General features: G+C 42.6%; 1 protein-coding gene across 1 annotated transcript in view; it reads left to right on the top strand.

Moving 5' to 3' along the window:
• The window catches only part of SIK2 (salt-inducible kinase 2), a 166,292-nt gene that overhangs the window by 49,992 nt on the left and 91,954 nt on the right, over positions 1 to 24,346 (top strand). Inside the window, exon 6 of the mRNA XM_014540099.1 lies at positions 1,198 to 1,261. Coding sequence (XP_014395585.1) covers positions 1,198 to 1,261 — 64 coding nt within the window. The remainder of the gene's footprint in view (positions 1 to 1,197; positions 1,262 to 24,346) is intronic.

Genomic DNA, 24,346 nt, shown 5'->3' on the forward strand with positions numbered 1-24,346 from the left:
AGAAACATCGATGAGAGAGAAACATCGATCAGCTGCCTCCTGCACATCTCCCACTGGGGATGTGCCCGCAACCCAGGTACATGCCCTTGACCGGAATCGAACCTGGGACCTTTCAGTCCGCAGGCCGACGCTCCATCCACTGAGCCAAACCGGTTTCGGCCCCTTTACACTTTTTAAAAAAAATTTCTGAAGAGGATACTTATAAAAAAAATAATCACATTCTTAGAAGTCTCTGATGAACCATAAGCCAAACTGAGGTTAAAACATGAAGCTTCACATGATAATTCTATGTTTATTTGAACTAAATGATCAGGTAAATTGATTTGCTGTTTGACTTGTTTAGACCCAAATTGTAGGTGGCTCTTAGTTTTCTGGTCTGATAGGGGGTAGTCCTACACCTACATGTTAAAGCAAATTTGCTTCAGCTGTTTAGTAGATAGCAGTTCAATTTTATGCTATTAGTATGTGCCAGTATATAAAATGGTAGAGTGTTACAGAGAGGCAATCTAAAACTCAATCAGTTTTGAATTTGTAAATTCATTTCTTTTCGGTTCAGTATAGTTTGAAAAGTCAAGTTTATGACAATGACAGGCTTCTTTTCTGAACCTAGAAAAACTAATTTAAATAAAAGTGTATATAGCGGTGGAGTTATGAAGAAACTTTTGAACAATGTTTTAAAGTAATAATACTTGTTACAGTATTAATGTATAGTAGGAGGAATATCACATTGTGCCAGATAAACTGAGCTGTATTTTATTCTCTTTTCCTTGATCAGAGTCTCCCGTATCACATAGGGCTAGAAAAGTCAGTGAGGAGGTGGTAAAAAATTGAACTTCAAAACTCCAGTTACCTATATTAGCATTTTTTAAACTTGAATGTGCATAATAACCACCTGGGGATTTTGTTAAAAGATAAATTCTGTCAGTAGATCTGGGTGGGGCCTGAGAGCCTACATTTATTTCTAAGATACCTGAGCAGTGCTGCTTCTGCTGGTCCGTGGATAACACTTGGAAGAGCAAGGATCTAGATTTTTCACCAGAGTGTTAGCATAAAGATATTGTGTCTTATACTTCACCAGCTTCTGAATTGTTCATAACTTTGACACTTTTATTAGTAGTTTTAAAATAAGTAACTCTATAAAATGTGGCAAATTTCAATTCTTTCCTGTCAGACTAATATGGAATTATTTATCAATAGGTAATGGAGACCAAAAACATGTTGTACCTTGTGACAGAATATGCAAAAAATGGAGAAATTTTTGGTAAGCACTTTTCCTTAATTTTCAGAATTTGAAAATGTCGCCCTGGCCAGGTGGCTCAGATGGTTGGAACGTCATCCTGAACACCAAAATAAAGATTGGGGGTTCGATTCCCAGTCTGGGCACATACCTAGGTTGTGGGTTCAATCCCCTGTCGGGGGGCAACCAATCAATGTTTCTCTATTACATCAATGTTTCTCTAGCTCTCTCTCCCTTCCTTTCTCCCTCCCTCCCTCTCTGTCTAAAATCAATAAAAACATATCCTCAGGTGAGGATTAAAACTTAAAAATGTCACTAATCTTCATAAATGGAGTATTTTCTATTCTTCTGCCTGTTCAAGAGTTGGTAACATGAATTAGAAATTTTTAAGCATTCAAATATAATAAAATATTCAGTAAGCTAAAAATATAGAATATAATTTATTCTCATCTATTTATGATATTAAAGATACTGCTTAATTTTCTCACCTGTGTTAGAAATTAGAAAATTGAAGATAGGGAGACACTTTCAGTCATATTGCAAGGGAGATTTCCTTCCCTTTTATCTTCGTTTTTACCCTCCTTTTTAACAAATATTTATTGAACTCTTACCATGTCCCAGGCATTGTACTAGGTAAAAAGGATACAGTGGTGGCCTAAATAACAATCCCTGTCATTGTGGATCTTAAAACAGTTTATTAAGCCTTTAACTGAAGCTGTAAGACCTTGGGCAAGTCACTAATTTTCTGGAATATCTTTTATCTATATACTTAAGGCCTGGTGCACGAATTCATGCATGGGTGCGGTCCCTCAGGGTGGCTTGCGGGGATGGGGCCACAGCTCACGCCCCCAGCCTCCCAGCCCCGCAGCCCTGCAGCCCTGCCTGGCACCCCGCCATGGCCTGGCACTGGCCCCTCACTGCAGTTGATCGGGGCCAGGCCCCCTGCTTGGCTCCCTCAGTGCCTGGGAGCTGGGCAGCGGCACCGCCCGCCAGCACCACGTTGCCAACGCCTGCCATGTTTTGTGCCGCCCCCTGGTGGTCAACTCCTGGTCTCCCTGTCGAACGACTGACCCAGGGGACAATTTGCATATTAGGCTTTTATTATATACCAGAGGCCCGGTGCACAAAATTCATGCACTGGGTGGTGGGGATCCCTCAGCCTGGCCTGCACCCTCTCGCAGTCCGGGAGCCCTCAGGAGATGTCCGGCTGACAGCTTTGGCCCGCTCCCCCCCAGGGGGAGCGGGCCAAAGCCATCAGTTGGACATCCTTAGCATTGCCGCAGAGGCAGAAGAAGCTCCCACTACTGCCACTGCGCTTGCCAGCCGTGAGCCCAGCTCTGGCTGAACAGTGCTCCCTCTGTGGGAGCGCACTGACCACCAGGAGGCAGCTCCTGCATTGAGTGTCTGCCCCCTGGTGGTCAGTGCATGTCATAGTGACGGGTCATTCCGCTGTTGCACCGAAACTGGCTCTCCAACATCCCCCAAGGAGTTCCGGATTGCAAGGGGGTGCAGGCCAGGCTGAGAGACCCCACAGTTGCACGATCAGGGCCAGGGAGGGATGCAGGAGATTGGCCAGCTTGGGAGGGACCAGGGGAGGGCTGCAGGGTGTGTCCGGCCCGTCTTGCTCAGTCCCGATCGACCAGACCCCAGCAGCAAGCTAACCTACTGTTCCAAGGGTCTGCCCCCTGGTGGTCAGTGCATGTCATAGTAAGCAGTTGAATGGCCTTAGCATATCATTAGCATATTACGCTTTGATTGATTGAATGGCTAACCAGACAACTGGACACTTAGCATATTAGGCTTTTATTATATAGGATTATACTAGAGGCCCGGTGCATGAAAATTCATGTACTGGAGGGGGAGTCCCTCAGCCCAGCCTGCCCCCTCTCACAGTCCGGGAGCCCTCAGGGGCGGGAGGCCACCCAGCAATCAGGCGAAGGCAACACCCCATCACACCTCTGCTGCTGCCACTGCCGGCAGTGCAAGCCTTGGCCAGCCCTGGTTACCTGTGCCTCGGGTGGCCCGGCAGCTGCCATCCAAGGCTTGCCTGCACCTTGGGCTGGCCCTGGGCAGCTGGGCAGCTGCTATTTGAGGCTTGCCTGCACCTCAGGCATCGGCTGGGCAGCTGCCATCTGAGGCTTGCCTGTGCCTTGGGTTGGCCCTGGGTGGCCGGGAGGCTGAGGGGACTGGGGGACTCCAGAGACAGGTTCCCCGGGCGGGGCTGAGGGGACTGGGCGCCTCCATCTTGTGGCTGTGGGCGCCGCCATCTTTGCAATGGTGTGAGGGTCAATTAGCATATTCCCTCTTTATTAGATAGGATAGGATATAAAAGGCTAATGTGCAAAGTATCCCCTCGGGAGTTAGACCAGGAGACTGGAAGTTCGATTGTCGACGCCTGCCATGTTCTGCACCACCCCCTGGTGGTCAGCGCACATCATAGTGAGCGGTCAAACTCCTGGTCTTCCTGTCGAATGACTGCCCCAGGGGACAATTTGCATATTAGGCTTTTATTATATACTAGAGGCCTGATGCACGAAATTCATGCAAGAGTAGGCCTTCCTTCCTCTGGCTGCTGGCACTGGCTTCCCTCTGGCACTGGGACCCAGGCTTCCCTCTGGCCACCGGCAGGCGGGACCCAGGCTTCCCTCCCAGCCCCAGCTTCATCCAGAAGGTCATCCGGAAGGACGTCTGGTCGAATTAGCATATTACGCTTTTATTATTATAGAATATATCCTATATAATAAAGAGGTGATATGCAAATTAACCCTCATGCCATCACAAGATGGCTGCCTACGACCAGGCCGGCAGGGGGTTAGTGAGGGACGACCAAACAACTGAAGAAGCAGGCTGCGTGGGGTGAGCAGACCGGCAGGGGGGGATAGTGAGGGATGACCAAACAATTGAACAAGCAGGCTGCGTGGGGCGACCAGGCCAGCAGGGGGATTAGTGAGGGACGACCAAACGACTGAACAGCAGGCTGCATGGGGCGACTAGGCCAGCGGGGGGGTAGAGGCGCAGTTGGGGGCGACCAGGCCAGCGGGGGCAGGCAGTTAGGAGTGACCAGGCCAGCAGGGAGGGAGCAGTTGGGGGAGATCTGGCCAGCAGGGGACAGTTAGGGGCGATCAGGCCGGCACGCAGAGGCAGTGAGGGACGATCAGGCCAGCAGGGGAAGAAGGCAGTTAGGGGTGACCAGACAGGCAGGCAGGTGAGCGATTAGGAGCCAGCGGTCCAGGACTGTGAGAGGGATGTCCGATTGCCAGTTTAGGCCTGATCCCCGGGCCGAAACCGGCAGTTGGACATCCCCCGAGGGGTCACGGATTGAAGAGGGTGCAGGCTGGGCTGAGGGAACCCACCCCCCTCCCCACCCCCCATGCACAAATTTCGTGCACTGGGCCTCTAGTAGGATATAAAAGGCTTATGTGCAAAGTGTCCCCTCGGGAGTTCAACTGGGAGACCAAAGTTCGATGCTCGCTATGACATGTGCTGGCCACCAGGGGGCAGTGCAGAATGAAGGAAGACCCTGGCCGGCAGCTTGGGGAAGGGAGGCCCTGGCCGGCAGCCAGAAGGCCGTGATCGGCCCTGATCGCTAGCCAGGCCTAGGAACCCTACCCATGCCAAATTTCGTGCACCAGGCCTCTAGTCTTTAATAAGAAAGTATTTGAGTAGTTGGTTTCTGTGATCCAACTTAACCCTTAAAAATTATAAGTATTTTATTAGTTCTAGCTTTCATCTATTTTATTTTTACTCTGTGGAGCCAGAGCACTGTAGATAGTCTAAATATTTTTTGTTTTTAACCTAAATTTAAGTCCAAAATTGTTTTTTAAGCAGCTTTATTGAGGAATAGTTTATATACAATAAATTACACATATTTTAATGTGTACAATTTAATAAGTTTTACATATGTGAAAGAAACCATCATCACAATCAAGATATCCACCACTCTTAAAAGTTTATTGTGTGCTTTGTACTCTGTATTGTCCCACATCACCACCAAGCAACCATTGATCTGTTCTCTGACTCTGAGGATTAGTTTGTGTCTTCTAGAGTTTATATAAATGTAATCATACAGTATGTGCTCTTTGTCTGGTTTCTTTCTCTCAGTATAATTATTTTAAGATTCATCCATTTTGTTGTACGAATCAACATTTTTTTCTATTGTTAGTAGATCCTATTGTATGAATTTACTCCAATTTGCTTATCCATTCCTGTGTTGATAGACATTGGGTTGGTTTCAGTTTTTGGCTCTTACTCATGAATTGCAATGAACATCCATATACAGGTTTTTTACTTATAGTCTACGTTTAAGTAATATTCAGCACTTCACATACAGTATAAGAACCTTACAATAATATACTTTTGTTTTGCCTTTTTGGTCTTTATGTTCTTGTCATACATTTTTCTTATACCTATTTTATAAAACATAGTGTTGTTTTTGTCTGAAAAGTTAGTTTTAAAGACACTTCAAATTTTTAAAAACTCTTACATATTTAGCAGTGGAGATATCATTGTCTCATCCCTATATGTAGATACATGCTTTCATTTTCATTCCTATGTGTAGATACATTATTTTCATCTGGTGTCATTTTTCTTTTGCCTGAAGGATTTTCTTTACCATTTCTTGTAGTGCAGATCTGTTGGTGATTAAATCTTTCAGCTTTCATATGTCTAAAATAATCTTAGCCTTAGCTGGTTTGGCTCAGTGGATAGAGCATTGGCCTGTGGACCAAAGGGTCCCAGGTTTGATTCTGGTCAAGGGCACATATCTTGGTTGCAGGCTCTTCCCCTGTCGGGGCTCATGCAGGAGGCAACCAATCGATGTGTTTTTCTCACATTGATGTTTCTCTCTGTCTTTACCTCTCTCTTCCACTCTCCCTAAAAATCAATGGAAAAATATCCTCATGTTAGGATTAACAACAACAACAACAACAAAAAAATTAAATTAAATAAAGTAATCTTACTTTGTTTTGTTTTTGAAAGATATTTGTACTGGGTATATATATTTGTAGGTTGACTTTTTTCCTTCAGTACTCTAGAGACGTTTGTCCATTTTCTTCTCATTTGCATTACTTCTGACAAGAAATCTGCTGTCATCTTTTTCTTTATGCCTCTGTATGTAATGTGCCTTTTTTCTCTGGCTGCTTTTAAGATTTTCTGATATCACTGGTTTCAATAATTTGATTATGATGTGCCTTTGTGTGGTTTTCTTCATGATTCTTATGTTTGGTGTTCACTGAAGTTCTTGGATTTGTGAATGTAGTTTCCATCATATTCAGAAAATTTTCAGCCATTATTTTTTTAACTGATTTTTCTGGCTCACTCTTCTTTTCTTCAGAGACTCCCATTATACATATATTAGGCTGCTTGAAATCCTCCCACGGCTCACTGATGTGCTTTTCCATTTTAAAAAATTCCTATTTCTCTCTGTATTTCATTTTGGATAGTTGCTATTTCTGTGTCTTTAAGTTTACTAATCTTCTACAATGTCTAATCTGCCATTAATCTCATCCAGTTAATTCTTTATCCTCGGACATTGTCATTTTGAGCTCTATAAACTTGATTATGGCTTTTTTTTAACATCTTCTATGTCTTTAGTTAGCTTTTTGAACATATGGAGTACAGTTTTAATAACTTTTAATTCCATGTCCCCTAATTTTGGCGTCTCTATCAGTTTTGGATCAGATTTGAATGGTTGATATATCTCCTCAATTTTGGTTATATTTTCCTGCTTTTTTACATGCCTGCTAGTCTTTGATTGGATGGCAGACTTTGTCAATTTTATCTTACTGGTTGCCACATATTTTTATATTTCTATAACTCAACTTAATCTTTGTTCGGATATGTAGTTAAATTATTTGGAAAGTTTGATCCATTTTGGGTCTTTCTTTTATGATTGGAGCAGTACTCAGTCTAGGTCTAATTATTTCCCACTGTAAGGCCCCATAAATTCTGGGTTTTGTTTTTTTCTAGCCTGGCCAGTAGGAACAGGCACTATTCCTGGTACCAGGCACTATTCTCTATAATCCTCTCAGATGGTTCTTTCTTTGGTCTCGGGTAGTTTTTTCACACACATGAACCAATTAGTAGACTCCTAAAAGCTGAAGGGGGGACCCTCTGTGGAACTTTAGTGTTCTATCCATGTGTAGCTCTCTCTTCTCTGGTACTCCATTTTGTAGTGTCTATTGGCCTTTTTCTTTCTAGACTCTCAGCTCTGTCTCTTCAACTCAAGGACTTTGCTGCGTTTCTGCTCACTATGTTGTGACCTGCACACTTTCTCAAGGCATTCACTGGTCTTTCCTCATTTATTTCCTGTCTCTCAAAGATCACTCTTCTTCTTGGACTGATGTTCAGTGTTTTATGTTCTAATTGTATTTCAGGAGACAGTTATCTTGCCTCTTTTACTTATTTTTTTCTCTTTTTTATGATAATGCTTATTGAGCTCATTTAAACTCTTAAGGTATTTCTTTTAACTAGGATCTTCTTTTTTTAAAATATATTTTTATTGTTGATAGTATTACAAATATCTCCCATTTTCTCCCCCTTTACTCCCCACCCCAGGTCCTCACTACCCTGTTGCCCATGTCCATGGGCAATGCATATAAGTATATAAATTCTTTGGTTTATCTCTTCTCATCCCTCCAACCCCTCACATAAAGGTATATCAGTCTGTTCCAAGCCTCCATGCTTTGGGTCTTATTTTGTTGGTCAGTTCATTTTGTTCATCAGATTCCACAAATAAGTGAGATCATGTGATATTTGTCTTTCTCAGATTGACTTATTTAGAAGCTTCTTAACTGATGTGATAATAGAACTAGAGGCCCAGTGCACAAATTTGTGCATGGGTGGGATCCCTTGACCTGGCCGGTGATCGGGGCTGATTGGGGCCATCTCGCCCAGTCCCGATCGGGACCGATTGGGGCCGGCCGGCTGGGAGGAGGGACCGCAGGAGGTTGGCTGGCCAGGGGGAGGGACTACAGAAAGTTGGCTGGCCAGGGGGAAGGGTCATGGGAGGTTGGCCGGCCATGGAAGGTTGGCTGTGGGAGGACACCCCCCAGCCAGCCAGGGGGAGGGACTACGGGAGGTTGGCCAGCCACGGGAGGTTGGCTGTGGGAGCACACTGACTACCAGGGGGCAGCTCCTGCATTGAGCGTCTGCCCCCTGGTGGTCAGTGCACATCATAGCTACCGGCCGGTTGTCCGGTCGTAACGGTCACTTAGGCTTTTATATATATAGATAGATGGTATGGGCTTTGAAGTCAAACAGATCTGGCTATACCATATTAATTGTTTATAATGCTAGCTGCACTATATTAATTGTTGCATTGCTTTGGGCAAGTTTCTTCCTTTTTTTTTTTTCCTTTCCTTTTCTTTCTTACATTCACTCAGTCACTCAGTCTTTCAGGAAATCTTTATTGAAAACCAACTATGTGTCTCACACTGTTCTATGTGGTGAGAATACCACAATGAAGAATACAGCCGATTCCGAGCAAGATGGCGGCATAGGTAAACACCGGAGACTGCTGCCGCAAACAACCACTTCAAAAATACAACTAAAAGACGGAACAGACATCACCCAGAACCACAGGAAGGCTGGCTGAGGAGAGACTCTTCAACTAGAAGGAAAAATAACAGCACACCGAGGCTCAGAGGAGGCGCAGTGTGGAAAAAACTCAGGTGCGGAGGTGCGCGCGCAAAGCGGGCTGGTGGCTGAGAGCGCGGTTGTCGTTTTCGGTCAGGGGGGAGTCTCAGACTCTGAGCTCCAGATACGGGCGAATCGCTGGGGACTCGGACCCAAACGGGAGAAGCGGGAGTGTCTGGCATCAGTTGGAAGGCAGCTTTCCCTCCGAGGTTTGCAGCGGTTCCGGGGGTTCTGAGAAGCAGAGCCTCTGGGAACAGGACTGAGGGCACCATAACGGCTCCCTCCGCCCGCCCTGTTGAGCCCGCCCCGCCCAAGCCCTGCGCAGAGCCATTTGCCGGATCGCCTCAGGCAAAGGCTAGATTAGCACCTCCCCAGAGGACAGAAGTTTTCCGCGGCAGACACAGCTGATTCACACAGCCAGTCGGCCTGGTGGTCAAATCCCTCTAGTATTAACTACAACAATCAAGGCTCAACTAGAACAAGACTGCGCACAAAGACCACTAGGGGGTGCACCAAGAAAGCATAAAAAATGCGGAGACAAAAAAACATGACAGAAATGGAGGATATAGAGCTAAAAATCGCAATTTTGAGGGCTTGCAAAAATGTGCTAGAAGCTGTCAATAAACTTGAGGAGAGAGTCACGAAAACTAATGAGACCCTCGATGCTATGATAAAGAACCAACTAGAAATTAAGCATACACGGACTGAAATAAAGAATATTATACAGACACCCAATAGCAGACCAGAGGAGCGCAAGAATCAAGCCAAAGATTTGAAATGCGAAGAAGCAAAAAACACCCAACCGGAAAAGCAAAATGAAAAAAGAATCCGAAAATACGAAGATAGTGTAAGGAGCCTCTGGGACAGCTTCAAGCGTACAAACATCAGAATAATTGGGGTGCCAGAAGATGAGAGACAGCAAGATATTGAAAACCTATTTGAAGAAATAATGGCAGAAAACTTCCCCCACCTGGTGAAAGAAATGGACTTACAGGTCCAAGAAGCGCAGAGAACCCCAAACAAAAGGAATCCAAAGAGGACCACACCAAGACACATCATAATTAAAATGCCAAGAGCAAAAGACAAAGAGAGAATCTTAAAAGCAGCAAGAGAAAGAGACTCAATTACCTACAAGGGAATACCCATACGACTGTCAGCTGATTTCTCAACAGAAACTTTGCAGGCCAGAAGGGAATGGCAAGAAATATTCAAAGTGATGAATACCAAGAACCTACAACCAAGATTACTTTATCCAGCAAAGCTATCATTCAGAATTGAAGGTCAGATAAAGAGCTTCACAGATAAGGAAAAGCTAAAGGAGTTCATCACCACTAAACCAGTATTATACGAAATGCTGAAAGGTATCCTTTAAGAAGAGGAAGAAGAAAAAGGTAAAGATACAAATTGTGAACAACAAACATGCATCTATCAACAAGTGAATCTAAGAACCAAGTGAATAAATAATCTGATGTACAGAATGAACTGGTGATTATAATGAATCAGGGACATAGAAAGGGAATGGACTGACTATTCTTGGGGGGGAAAGGGGAATGGGAGATGCGGGAAGAAACTGGACAAAAATCGTGCACCTATGGATGAGGACAGTGGATGGGGAGTGAGGGGGCAGGGGTGTCAATCAGGGAAAAAGGAGACATATATAATACTTAAAAAAATGAATTCTAACCTCAATGGGGGGTTAAATCTGAAAATTGACTTTCTTTGTCTCAACCATTTCAAAAATACATGACTAATGGCTTCCTTTTAAGGACATTATTCAGATGCTTGGTGATCAAACAATGTGCCCTGTGTCAGAATACTAATAAATTACATTAAGTATATAAATATGTTCTACAATGATTTTGCTTGCTATTTTTAATGTTTAAATAATAAATTTAATTTTTTGTTTAAAAAAAAAAAGAATACAGCCAAAAATCCCTGTTCTCATAAGCTTTACATACTAATGGGGGGAGAGAGACAATAAATAAAATAAGAAAATTGTGTAGTATATTAGATGTTAATATGTGGAAATAATAAAGCAAGGAAAGGAGCATGAGGAGTGGGGAAGTTGATTACAATATTAAATAGAGTGGTCAGGGAAGGTCTAACTGATATTTGAGCAAAAATTAGAAATCTCAGTATATAGATAAGAGGGTGACCCGGGGAGAGGGAAGAGTAAATGAAAGGTCCTGAGGCAGCAATGTTTGGTGTGTTCAAGGAATAGTAGGGATATTCGCATGGCGAGAGAAAAGCAAACAAGAAGGAAGAGCAAGAGTGAACAAGAAGAAAGAATAGTAGGAGAGGAGGTCAAAAAAGTAAATGGGAGGCAGGAGTGCGGGAGGTTTGGGGGCTTTGTAGGCCATCGCAAGGACTTTGGTTCTTGTTAAAATTAGGGAACCGTTAGAGGTGCTTGAACAAAGAAGTGATTTCATCTAATTTAACATTTTAAAAGCATCCCTCTGGCTTCTGTGTTGAGAATAGAGTGTAGTAAGCAAGGGTGGAAACTGGGAAACCAGGTAGGAAGCTGCTGCAGCAGTTGAAGTGAGAGATGATGCTGGCTTAGACCGGGGTGGTAGTGCTGCACGTAGTGCTAAGTGGTCAGACTTACAATGTTTTAAAAGTGGAATCAGTAGGACTTCTGACAGATGAACACCACCTAAGTAGTGAGTATGATTAGGGAAGGCACCACTGTCTGATCCCTGAGGCACTCAAACATTAAAAGAGAAGGAACCAGCAAAGGAGACATGGAAGAAAACCAAGAGAATGCAGTATCCTGAAAACCAAGTGGCACTTTGCTACAAAGGTGCTTTGGGGTGAAATATATAGAAGGAAAATGAGTTTTTTCATATAGAAGAGATTTCATTCATTCTGTAATGTAGCAGATGAGGCACCAGGGAAGGAGCCAGTACATTACACACTATAGTGTGGGGAAAGGTTTAGAACAGCTGGTGGTACTCATATGATAATCAAGTGGTGAATGAAAGCATTGATAATTAGCAGTGAGGGAGTTCCTGATAGACTCACAGTCAGCAATGCTTTCCAGTCCAGGAGGAGAAGTAGACAATATGAATGACCCAGGCTGGGGACTGGAATGGTAGAAGGACAAAGGCACCTAGGAGTTGCTGTGGCCAAAGAGGTGAGAGTTGAAATAGCTGACAGTGAGATCCAAGTTGAGGAGGGAGATAAATGAAGCAACAAAGGGTTTCATGAGCTGAAAAAAATAGAACAGTAGAGCAATGAAGCTTATGACGAAGTTAAGTACTTTTGGGAGAAAACATTCATAAACAAAAAATAAAAACGCCAGCCTTGATCTGGTACATAACTTCCCAGCAGCTTGACACTTTCCAGTTCTCTGCTGCTGCTGGCACTAACTGCCCTAACTGCGTCCGCTCGTGCAGGAAGGGCCTTCTATACTCCTCAGCTGCTCTTTCTTTGCATAGAAGGTTTCCTGTGCCATCTGGTTTTCTTGCCTCATCTGACTAGGTTTACAGCAAAAGAGTGATTTGGGTGGCATGTTGGGACTGCATCTATAATGCATGATTTGTGCATTATGGGGCTGTGGTGTTTACGCCCTTTATTTTTGTTTGGTTAGATTGCACCTCATTCTATAAATGGCTAAAGTAGCTTCAAAGAAGAATACTACAAAAACAATAATTCTAAAGTATAAATAAGAATAAAGAAGTGATTCAGAAAATGCATAGAACAGTAGGAAATAATCATGAGCTGTGGGGGAAGGGAACACAAAAGTGCAGGCAGTAAGGGCCCAGGAGCTTCAGATATGGCTCTAATCTTTCTGGATGTCACAGTGAAAATAATATGTAGTCATTTGCAGAATTTTATCTCAGAGAAAGACAGGTGCATATCCCTCAAAGAAAAGAAAACTTTTTTTAGTAGTATATTTTTCCTTTGGGGTTTCTTATAAGAAGTACTAATTACACCATATTTTTAAAACAAAAAATCTGATTAAACCTGTTTCAGGGTCTTTTATTGTTTTTAGAATAAAGTTCAGGATTCTTAACAAAGCCAAGAAGGATGATTACACTCTATACACCCTGACCTTAAATACAATAGCAATGAAGGTTATCATTTCTTGAACATTTACCACATGCTAGGCATTATGCTAACTCCTGTACATATACATAAACCCTTAAATAAGTTGGGGACTTATCAATATCTCTATTTTACAGTAGAGAAACTGAGGCATGGAGAGGTTAAATAATTTGCCCACGTCATAGAGCAAGTAAGCCTTAAGTGGCATAACCAAGACTTACCAGTAAGCCTTAGTCTGACTTCAAAGGCTGAGCTTTTACTAACTCCACTATACTAACTGGTTATATGCCTCCTTAAAGTTCTTTGAATTTAACAGGTTTCTTCTGTCTTAGTAACTTGGCACCTTACTATTTCTTCTGCCTGAAGGATTCTCTAACCTCCCTACTTTGCCTTAAGCATGTCAGTTAATTGAATTGAATTTGATAGATATCATTAATTTAATGTTCTCATTAAAATTAGAAATAGGCAAAGTATGTAATAGTTTTATCCACTATAATGGATGCAGGAAGCTCTTGAGCCCCTGTCTTCAGTACTTTGGAAACTGGCCAGTGGACTTCATACCAAATCTAATGACCAAATCTAATCTAATGGCCACAAAACCCATAACTAGGCTTATCTCCTTGTTGGTTTTCAAAACAGAGCATGTAAATTTCTGATTCCAAATCTGTGTTCATGTTGATCTGGAGACCTAGAAAGCCCTTTGCTTTCCACATAGTCAAATCTTCCCTTTTTTAGAGGCCTACCTGAAGTTCCATCCTTCAGTAAAGTCTTTCTCAGTTCTATTCACATTGATTTCCTCTTAGTTCTCTTTCCTGCACAACTCATTTTATTATTTTTTAAAATATCTTTTTACTGATTTTTAGAAGGAAAGGAAGAGAGAGAGAGAAACATTGATGATGAACATCGATCAGCTGCTTCCTGCATGCCCCCTATTGGGGATCAAGTTCACAACCTGGGCATGATCTCTGACCTGGAATTGAACCTGTGACCACTTGGTTCATGGGTCAGTGCTCAACCACTGAGCCACAGGGGCCAGGCTGCACAACTCATTTTAGAATTTATCTACCTTATTGCTTTTCATTGTCATTTAAAATCTTTATGTGTATCTTTTTATCTCTACTAGATTGTAAGTTTCTGCTGAGGACTTAGCATAATACACAGCTTTTTATAAACACCTGTTGAATGAATGACGTAATAGTCTAGTTTGGCTTCATATCCCTTATTTACTTAGTGAAGCCAACAGGAGAACACTGCCAGGTTAAGTAGTCTGAGTTACTTCTTTGTTCAGTTTTTGAAAGAACTTTTCTGTTGGTTTATACTTCCGAAGATAAACATGAGAGAGGAAATGCTAACTGAATCAAGGGAGAAAACTGGCTTACTCTAGTATACTGAGCAGTTTTTGAGTACTTACTGGTAGTTACCAGCCTGCACTTACATTCTTCCAACTCCATACCTCCCTAGTATAAAGGTAAATAAGGGCATATACATTTAATCTGAATAATTTTTGTTTTCTAATTCTTATGTAGTCATTGATGCTCATCTCTGAAGGGTATTAATATGTCATGGCAAATGAATTTGCTGAAAAGAGCATTAGGATATATATATATGGCTAATATGCTAAGTGTCTGTCCGGGTGATGATGTTACATAGCAGTGCCCAGCTTCCTCTCCCTAGCGACTAGCCTCCTTGGAGTTTCTTCAGCCTGGGAACATGACTTGGATTATAGCCAGCTGGAAACATTTTACACTGTAACCAAATGTCTGTGAAGTGTTTTCCCGTGCCTCATCTCATTTGATCCTCACAGAAATCCTGGAGTAGGTAGATAGGAGACTCAGTGGAATCCTATTTTCTTTTTATTAGCCAGAAAATGGAGAGTTAGAAAGCTTAGAAACTTGACCCGGCTGAAAAGAAGTAAGAAATGGTGGACCTTGAAAATGACTTCAGGTTTTCTCACTGTGCAGAATATAATCAAACACTGCTGCAGTTAAATATTTTACCCTTTGTTCTCCCTGCATGATCTACAATAATAATCTGCTTTGTGTTGATATTTATTGTTGTGTAGCTGACAATTACCTGAAAGAGAAGTTGAGGTGCTTCACTGGGCTGAAAAAAGTTTAGCTAAATCAGAAAGCAGGTCTAATTAAGCAAGTTTATGTGTAGCTGAAATTACCTGAAAGAGAAGTTGAGGTGCTTCACTGGGCTGAAAAAAGTTTAGCTAAATCAGAAAGCAGGTCTAATTAAGCAAGTTTATCTATATACTAGAAGCCCAATGCACAAAATTCGTACAAGAGTAGGCCTTTACAGCCCCGGCTGCCTTGGCCCTCGCAGCTGCCCTGGTTTCGTCCGGAAGGTCGTCTGGATGACCGGACAGTCATTCTGCTGTCTGGTCTAATTAGCATATTAGCTCTTTATTATCCTACTAGAGGTCCGGTGCACAAAAATTTGTGCACTCGGCGAGGGGGGTCCCTCAGCCCGGCCTGTGCCCTCTCCCAGGCTAGGACCCCTCGGGGGATGACCACCTGCTGGCTTAGGCCCGCTCCCTGGGGGATTGAGCCTAAGCTGGCAGTCAGACATCCCTCTGGCAGCCCGGCAGCCCTCGGGGGATGTCCACTTGCCAGCGGGGAGCAGGCCTAAGCTGCAGTTGGACATCCTTAGCGCTGCTGAGGAGGCGGGAGAGGCTCCCACCACCACCGCTGTGCTGGCAGCCATCAGCCTGGCTTGTGGCTGAGCAAAGCTCCCCCTGTGGGAGTGCACTGACCACCAGGGGGCAGCTCCTGCATTGAGCATCTGCCCCCTGGTGGTCAGTATGTGTCATAGTGACCAGTCATTCCCAGTCGTTCTGCTGCTAACAGAATATGCTCAATTTGCATATTACCCTTTTATTATATAGGAGTGCCTGGCCAGCCTGGGTGAGTGGCTGATGGCTGTTTGTAGGCTGGCCACAGCCCCTTCAGGGTGGAAGGTCCTGCTGGGGTGCCTAGCCAGTCTGGGTGAGGGGCTGAGGGCCGTTGCAGGCTGGCTAAGCCCCCCAGCGGGGACCCTCACCCCATGAGGGTGTGGCCAGCCTCGGGGAGGGGATGATGGCTGTTTGCAGGCTGGCCACAACCCCCAGCCACCCAAGCTCCCAGTGGAGGCTGGCTGGAAGCAGGTATCTGGGATTTGTTTATCTTCTATAATTGAAACTTTGTTGCCATGAGTGGAGGCCCAGCCGGTTCACGGCAGGCGGGAAGCTTGGCTTCCTCCATCGCCTGGGCAATCAAGTCTCCTACTTGCTCCAGCTCCGTGGCTGCCGGCCGCCATCTTGGCTGGGTTAATTTGCATATAGTTGCTCTGATTGGCTGGTGGGCGTGACTTAGGGCATAACAAAGTTATGATCAATTAGCATATTTGTCTTTTATTAGTGTAGATATAATAAGAGAGGAATATACTAATTAACCATTACACCCTGAGGCAGAACGACCAAGCGCATCATGACCAGATCACAGATCAGCAGGAGGGTGGGCCAGTGAGGTACAAGTGAGCTGCGGAGAGCTAAGAGGGGGCAGGGCAGCAAGCTATGAGGGGGTGCAGGGTGAGCTACAGGAGGGCGGGGCAGCGGGTGGAGAGCTACAGGAGGGAGGGGCAGCGGGCGGAGAGCTACAGGAGGGCGGCAGTGACCTACTGGCGCACAGATTCCTGCGCAGGGCTACTAGTATAGGATATAAAGCTCTCACTGGCGCCAATCGCATGTGTGTGTTTCGATCTGTCATTGTCGATTGTGAATTTGGTTGACACTTCTATTATAGAGGAAGGGTGAATAGAGATATTAATATATTTCTTCTAGTTAATTTCTTTTCAATGTGCATGAATTCATGCACTGGGACACTAGTTTATAAATATTATAAGGTTTTAACTCTAAAATTTTTCTTTGGAATCATAGGTGTGATTAATAAAAGTTATTCAAGATTCCTGCATTCTTTAGAACTATTTCTCATGTTTGCCCATGTGGTCATAGGCAGTAAATGGTACAAAAGTCTTAGGGTGGTCACCTCATCAGACAATTTGGGCACTATTCAAACAATTAAACCGGCAGTCAGCAGTTTCCGGCCTGGTCATTAATTACCCAGAGCCTTTGTTTTCAGATTTCTGCTCCTTGATATGCTGTGTCTTTCCAGGCCAAGCATGTGCCTGGGGTTTATTGATTCATTTCCTGTCTTTCCCTTTCAATGGTAACATATTAGGATGCTGGCTCTGGGATTAAAGGGGGGTTTTGTTTTAGCCAAAATACCTTTAGACAGTTACTCAGAGAATCTAAAGGACAAATTTGGTGGCCTTGGTTACTATCTTAACAGCATGAAGATAATGTTAGAAAAGTTGTTTATTTGCCTTTTATTATGAGTTTCAATAAACTTTGAAGATTCTACTTTACATTTTAGTTCTTTGGGTTTTTAAATTATTAACCAGGATCCTAGTTGCAGTACTGCTTACATCTGTACTCACTTCTTCAATTTGTTCCATCATCCCTTTAGTTTGGACCTTCATCATTTCTTACTTGAATTACTTGAGCAAGCAGCCTAAGGTCTCTTTGCCTACAGTTTTGTCTCTCTTCTAAATCATCTTTCATGTTGCTGTCAAATGATCTTTCTAAAATGCAGATCTGTCAGTTTTATACTTAAAACTAGAGGCCCGGTGCACAGATTCATGCACCGGTGGGGTCCCTCGGCCTGGCCTGCGCCCTCTCACAATCCGGGACCCCTCGGGGAATGTTGGACTGCTACTTTCAACCCAATCCCTGCAGGCCAGGCCAAGGGCCTCTAGTATGCATATAAGATCTTTGGTTAATCTCTTCCCGCCCTTCCCCCTCCCCCGTTTCTTCTGAGATTCATCAGTCAGTTCCATGTTTCCATGCCTGTGCATTGAGCGTCCCTGGTAGTCATTGCACATCATAACTACCAGTCGAACAGTCGCTTAGGCTTTTATATATACCCAGTGCCTTCGGTATAGAATTTGTATAATGATGCAGCCCCTATGTACCTCCCCATCATATCTTGTATGAGCTTTATTAACTGAACATGATCTACTGTGCAGATGTATAGGCGAATGTTGGTTTCACACGTCTGAGGATGCTAGATGTCTGCAGAAAGATTAAATCTGTGTATATTTCAGAATGGGTATGCAAATGTTGAATTCATGCAGATTAAATAGACTGTCCTTGGATATAAAATTTAGGATCTTTTTTTTTGAATTTTTATTAGATGCATGTAAAATTGTTACCTTTGAAGAGGTCAGATCTAATTGGATTATTTGTAAATCTTTCTGGTTAACTTTTAGGGAAACTAGTAACTACATAAAAGAGCCAGCATGATTCACGATTCAAAAATCAATTGTTGCTTTCCCCCACATCTTTGTTTGAATTGGATTAGACATTAAAAGAAAAGTCTGGAATAAGGTCTGTGTGGTAGTCCTAGTTCTAACTTCTAAATAAACCTCTGGAGCTAGCCACATGTTTCTGAACTTTAGTGTCTCTGAAAATGAGGGGGTTGTATGGATGAGTTCATTAAGTACTATGTGCTTGATACTGTGACTAGTGCTGGGATTTAAAAGAAAAAAAAGAAATGAGTGACTTAGCCACTGCAGTAGAAGAGATCATAGTCAATTTTCTAGGTCTAAAAAGCTGATGTATGTAAATTTCAGGAAACAAAGTTTAGTTTGTGAATATTTGGTGAATGAAATGGATTAGTCAAAGATGACTAAATATATTTTTAAGCATCATATATTTGGAAATATAAGCTTAACAGGCCTTAATTAAATAGACACGTTTTAAAAAGTAGTCGAGTTTTTCCATTAACTTCTATTTTAATTTCAGCTATCTCCTGCAGATGACTGGCAGCCTGCCTCTAGCTATGGTTCAAAGCCGACATTCTGTGCTGTGAGCAGTGAGCCTCTCCCATGTCTGGCAGCTGCAGCTGCAGCTAGGCTACAGTGAGGGAGGGAGAAGCATCAGCTGTTCTGATCTGGCCATAACCATACCTAGCCAAATTCTATTCATGTGAGGCTTTTGGAAGTCTGTGTTTTCTGCTTCTTTCAGGATGAATTTCCACTAAGTGAATCATACTATTAAGGAATCTCAATAAGATTGAATTAATTAAGAGTAAGCTATTTCTTTGTGAAAGGGGAGAACCAGAGGTAGATTTTATCTGCTAATTAAGGTAGTAAGAGGGATAGATATCCTACTTAGGATAAAATCAGAAAACCATAGTCCATATAGGGAATAATCTTTTCTTCCTATTTTGAAGAATATTCTTTCTGCTTTCACAAAGCACTTAGTAAGATCTGTGTTTCTGAAAATGCCTACACTTTATCCTCATATTTGAATAGATACTATGATTGTGCTATTGCTCCATTGTCTACTAGTATAAATTTATTTATTTATTCCTGTAGAAGCAGTATTGTTTACTGAGAATCTGTTGTGCTCAGAACACATCAGTGAACATGGATAGTCCTTGTCCTCTTGGAGATTATATTTTAGTGAGAGAGTTTCAGGTTGGAGGGATTAAAAGAAAATTATTATTCCAGTGTTTCAGAGAAGGAGGACACAAAAGCCAGGATGGGGATGAAGATTTGTTCTTTTATAAAAGGTGTCAAGAAGAGCCTTGCTGATACACATTTGTGCAGAAACCTGAGGAAAGAATCCTATATAATAAAAGCCTAATATGCTAAGTTATCGGTTGTCCCGTCATCAGTTCAACCAATCAAAGCATACTATGTTAATGATATGCTAAGGCAGCTCAACTGCTCACTATGACGTGCACTGACCACCAGGGGGCAGACGGTTGACCGGTCAAGCAGTCGCTATGACATGCACTGACCACCAGGGGGCAGATGCACCGACCGGTAGGTTAGCTTGCTGCTGGGATCCGGCGGACCAGGGACTTAGTGAGATGAGCCGGATACGCACTGGAGCCCTCCCGCGGTCCCTCCCCAGCTGGCCAACCTCCTGCATCCCTCCCTGGCCCTGATCGTGCACTGGTGGGGTCCCTTGGCCTGGCCTGGGCCTTCTCGCAATCTGGAACCCCTCAAGGGATGTCAGAGCCGGTTTCAGCCCGATCCCACTGGTCAGACCAAGGGACCCCACTGGTGCACAAATTTGTGCACAAGGCCTCTAGTGAATAATAAGAGTACAATTTTTGAGGCCATGCATGCCTTGAGATCTTGCACGTTTACTATAATACTTAATAGTTGGAATGGAATTTTAAGTTGGAAATAATTTCCCTTCAGAATAATGAGAACATTGTTTCATTGTCTTGTAGTTTTCGGGATTGCTTTTGAAAAGCTAAAACTGATCCAATTCCTGGTCCTTTGTTGTGAATTACTGTTTTCTGTCTGTGAGCTTGTAAGATCTTCTCTTTGTCCCCCGTATTCTGAAATTTCACAATGATGTGCCTTGGTATAGGTCTGTTTTGCTTCATAGTGCCTGGTTATTGGTGGACTCTTTTAATCTGGAAACTCATATCCTTCTGTTCTAGAGAATTACCTTCAACTACTTAGTTGATGGTTTCCTTCCCTAATTTTCACTGTCTTTTCTTTAACAAATGCCTATTATTTAGATATTGACCACACTGGATTAACCCTCTAATTTTTTTCTTTTTATATAAAATTATTTTATACAAAATAATTTTCTTTTCGATGTCTTTGTCTTTTTGCCCCACTTTTTGGTGGATTTCTTCATTTTTCTTCAACTTTTCTTTTGCTGTCATATTTTTATTTTTAATTTTTTTCTGTCATATTTTTAATATCTATGAGTTAATTTTGTTCCCTGGTTCTTTTAAAATAACAATCATTTTTTAGTTAAAGTTATTGGTGACATTGGTTAATAGGATCATGGTTTCAGGTAAAAACAACAATCTTTTAAAAAAAATTTTATTGTTGAGAGTATTATAGGTGTCCCCTTTTTTTCTTCCCATTGCCCCCCTCTACCTGGTTCCTGCCCTGCCCCAAGCTTTTACCCTGTTGTCTGTGTCCATAGGTAATGCATATATGCATATAAGATTTTGGGTTAATCTCTCCCCAACCCCCCTTCCTCTGAGATTCGTCAGTCTGTTCCATGTTTCCATGCCTCTGATTCTATTTTATTCATCAATTTATTTTGTTCATTAGATTCCTTATTCGTTTATTTTGATTTTTAGATACAGTTGTTGATAGATATGTATTGCTATTTTATTGTTCATATTTCTTCTTCTACTACTTCTTTTTCTTCTTCTTCCTCTTCCTCTTCCTTTTAAAGAATACCCTTCAACATTTCATGTAATATTGGTTTGGTGGTGATAAACTACTTCATTTTTTTTCTTATCTGTGAAGCTCTTTATCTTGACCTTCATTTCCAAATGAGAGCTTTGCTGGGTAGATTAATCTTGGTTGTAGGTCCTTGCTCTTCATCACTTTGAATATTTCTTGCCACTCCCTTCTGGCCTGCAAAGTTTCTGTTGAGAAATCAGCTGACAGTCATATGAGTTCTCCCTTGTAGGTAACTAACTGCTTTTCTCTTGCTGCTTTTAAGATTCTCTCTTAACACTTGCCATTTTAATTATGATGTGTCTTGGTATGGACTTCTTTGGGTTCCTCTTGTTTTGGACTCTCTGTGCTTCCTGGACTTGTAAGTCTATTTCTTTCACCAGGTAGGGGAAGTTTTCTGTCATTATTTCTTCAAATAGGTTTTCAACATCTTGCTCTCTTCTCTTTCTGGCACCCCCATAATGCAAATGTTGGTTCATTTGAAGTTGTCCCAGAGGCTCCTAACACTGTCTTCATATTTTTGGATTCTTTTTTTCTTTTTGCTCTTCTGATTGGGTGCCTTTTGCTTTTTCATATTCCAAATAGTAGAGGATTCTCGGCATCCTCTACTCTACTGTTGATTCCCTGTAAATTATTCTTTATCTCAGTTAGTATATGCTTAATTTCTGACTGGTCCTTTTTCATGTCATTGATGTTCTCACTAATTTCCTTGAGTGTGTCTCTTGTGGATGTGTAGAGTTGTAATCTTGTATGGTCTGAAGCTGTCCACCAGGTGCACTGGCTCTGGGGCTTCCCAGTAGGTGCAAAGTTAGCCACTGCCTGGGGCCACCCAGCAGGAGTTACCAAGCAATCTATAGATGGCTGCTATTTGTACTGGGTTTGTAAATGCCCAGGTGAGGCCAAGCAGGCTGGTGCTAGTGCCGGATCATAAGTATGGGGCACGCTGACATGAGCTGTTGCTTGTTTGAGAGATTTTAGGAAAGTCTGAAGCCTGAGCCAGGACAAGCCATTCATATGGAAATGCCACTACAAACAGCTTGGGTAGGGCTGTAAGTTGGATGGGATGGGGTCTCAGGGAATCACCAGGGTGAAGTGAACAGTATGAGCCATGATGATGGAAACTCAGATATGGCTGCCAGTCAGCTCTGGGATGGGAGAGGTCCCAGCACAGGAACAATGAACCCTATGAGCACTTCCATCTGGGAGAAAGCTACCCCTGAGTTCCTGCCCCGATGCCAGACAATCCAGTTCCTTCCAGTATGTTTCTGGTTCTCCCAATGCCACTGCCCAGCGCTGGAGCTCAGAGGGATCGAATCCAAGTAAGTCCATGTGCCAGCCCTTTAAGAGGGCCTGCCTGGATCTCCAGCAACCTCCATGTCACTCAGCCAGAATCCATGCTGGTTTTTACAGCCTAAAGTTACAGGGACTTCTCTTCTCAGCTCTGCAACTCTGGGCCAGGGGGGTTTGGTGTAGGGCTGGGACCCCTTGCTTCTCAGAGGAGGCCTCTGCAGTGGAAATATCGCTCTGGTTTAAAAATATGCCACATGTGGGTGTCAGACCAGCCCGTTCCGTGCCTCTGTCCCTCCTACCTTTCTCAATGTGCTTTATTCTTTACTTCTCTAGTTTTAGACTTCCATTCGGCCAGCTTTCAGGTGGTTCTGAATGATGGTTGTTCTGTATTTCAGTTGTAATTTTGATGCGGTTGTGGGAGGCAGCGAGTAGCAGTGTTTACGTATACCCCCATCTTGGTTCTTTCCTCAATAACAATCATTTTTTATTTGATGATTTCACAATGTCTTAGCTCTCTGAGAACAACAATAATTTTGTTATACTTTCTCTTTTTATAGTGTCTTTTTTCTCCAAGTTGATTCTTTTCTGTTGGTGTGTATGTTGTGATCTATATATTTCTAGAGATTTCTAGTAATCATCTAGAGATTTCTTTAGATGATTACTGGATATATTTGGTTGTCAATTCCTACTTAACAGCAAGGAACCAAGAGCCAGTAGATGGGATTTGTCAGCTATAAGTGTTACTGTAGGAGTGATCTGACTGTTCTTTTATTGGAGATTCATAATGTTTCTACCTTTATTTTGAGTTGATAGAATCCCAGGAGAAGATTCTTCCAGTCTTCTACCCAGAAAGTAAAGGCCTGGTTGCCATAGTTTTGGCCTCTTGGGGAAGGAAAGCTGACGAATGTCAGTATCCAGTATGCATGTTTACCCCTTGTTTTTCCATGTGCTGTCCCTGTTCTCAATTGTGCCTAGGGTCCCTTAAGTCCAGAAACCCTATGTTTTAGTCTCCCAAGAGACTAAGCCTGTAGATTTCTTCTGGAGTACTAGTATAAGTTAGGGCATTTCTTCTGGAGTGTAAGTCTCATTTCTCTAATTACACAGAATGAGAGATGAGATCTGGGGATTGAATTGCTTCTTAACACATCTTCAACTGATCACCCTTGTTTTAGCTTCACTCACACTAACTTTCAAAGTTCCTCGTGCCAACAATTCCTGAGTCTTTGTGGGATTCTACTAGTTAATTACATTGATTCAAGACCATTCTCATTACTGAGGCCATTTAAGTTGATAGAATACTGATAAGTGGTAATCTGAAGTTTTCTTGAGCCATTTAAGGTGTCTATTTTAATAGTTAGATTTTTTTGTTTCCAAGTTCTCTAATGATTCTTTTTCCAATTTTCTATTTTTTATTTCTTAGGTGTTCCTAGATGTGATATATTCCCTTACTTGGGTGAAGATTTTAGATGTATACATTTTTCTCTATATGTTCTTTTTTTTCTTATCACTATGTTTTTCTTTAAGTACTTGAACATAGTTATAATAACTCTTTCAGTGTCATTGTCTAATATTAGTGTACTAGGTGTATCAGTTAATGCGGATTTTGTAATCAAAGGAAACACAATAATTTCAAGAGAAACATCAAAAGTGCTTTATTCAAAGTAATGTCCATCGCTAGCTACACATTTCCCCCATCTTTCAGGTAATTTGTGGATACCATCCCAATAGAACTTTTCTTGTTTTGAGGCAAACCATTCAGAGACCCAACTTTCCACTTCTTCGTATGTTTTGAAGTGCTGCTCAGAAAGTGCGTGTGCCATCGATCGGAACAAGTGGTAATCTGAAGGAGCAAGGTCTGGTGAATAC

The sequence above is a fragment of the Myotis brandtii genome, unplaced genomic scaffold (genome assembly GCF_000412655.1).
Source record: "Myotis brandtii unplaced genomic scaffold, ASM41265v1 scaffold105, whole genome shotgun sequence".
Taxonomy (NCBI): domain Eukaryota; kingdom Metazoa; phylum Chordata; class Mammalia; order Chiroptera; family Vespertilionidae; genus Myotis; species Myotis brandtii.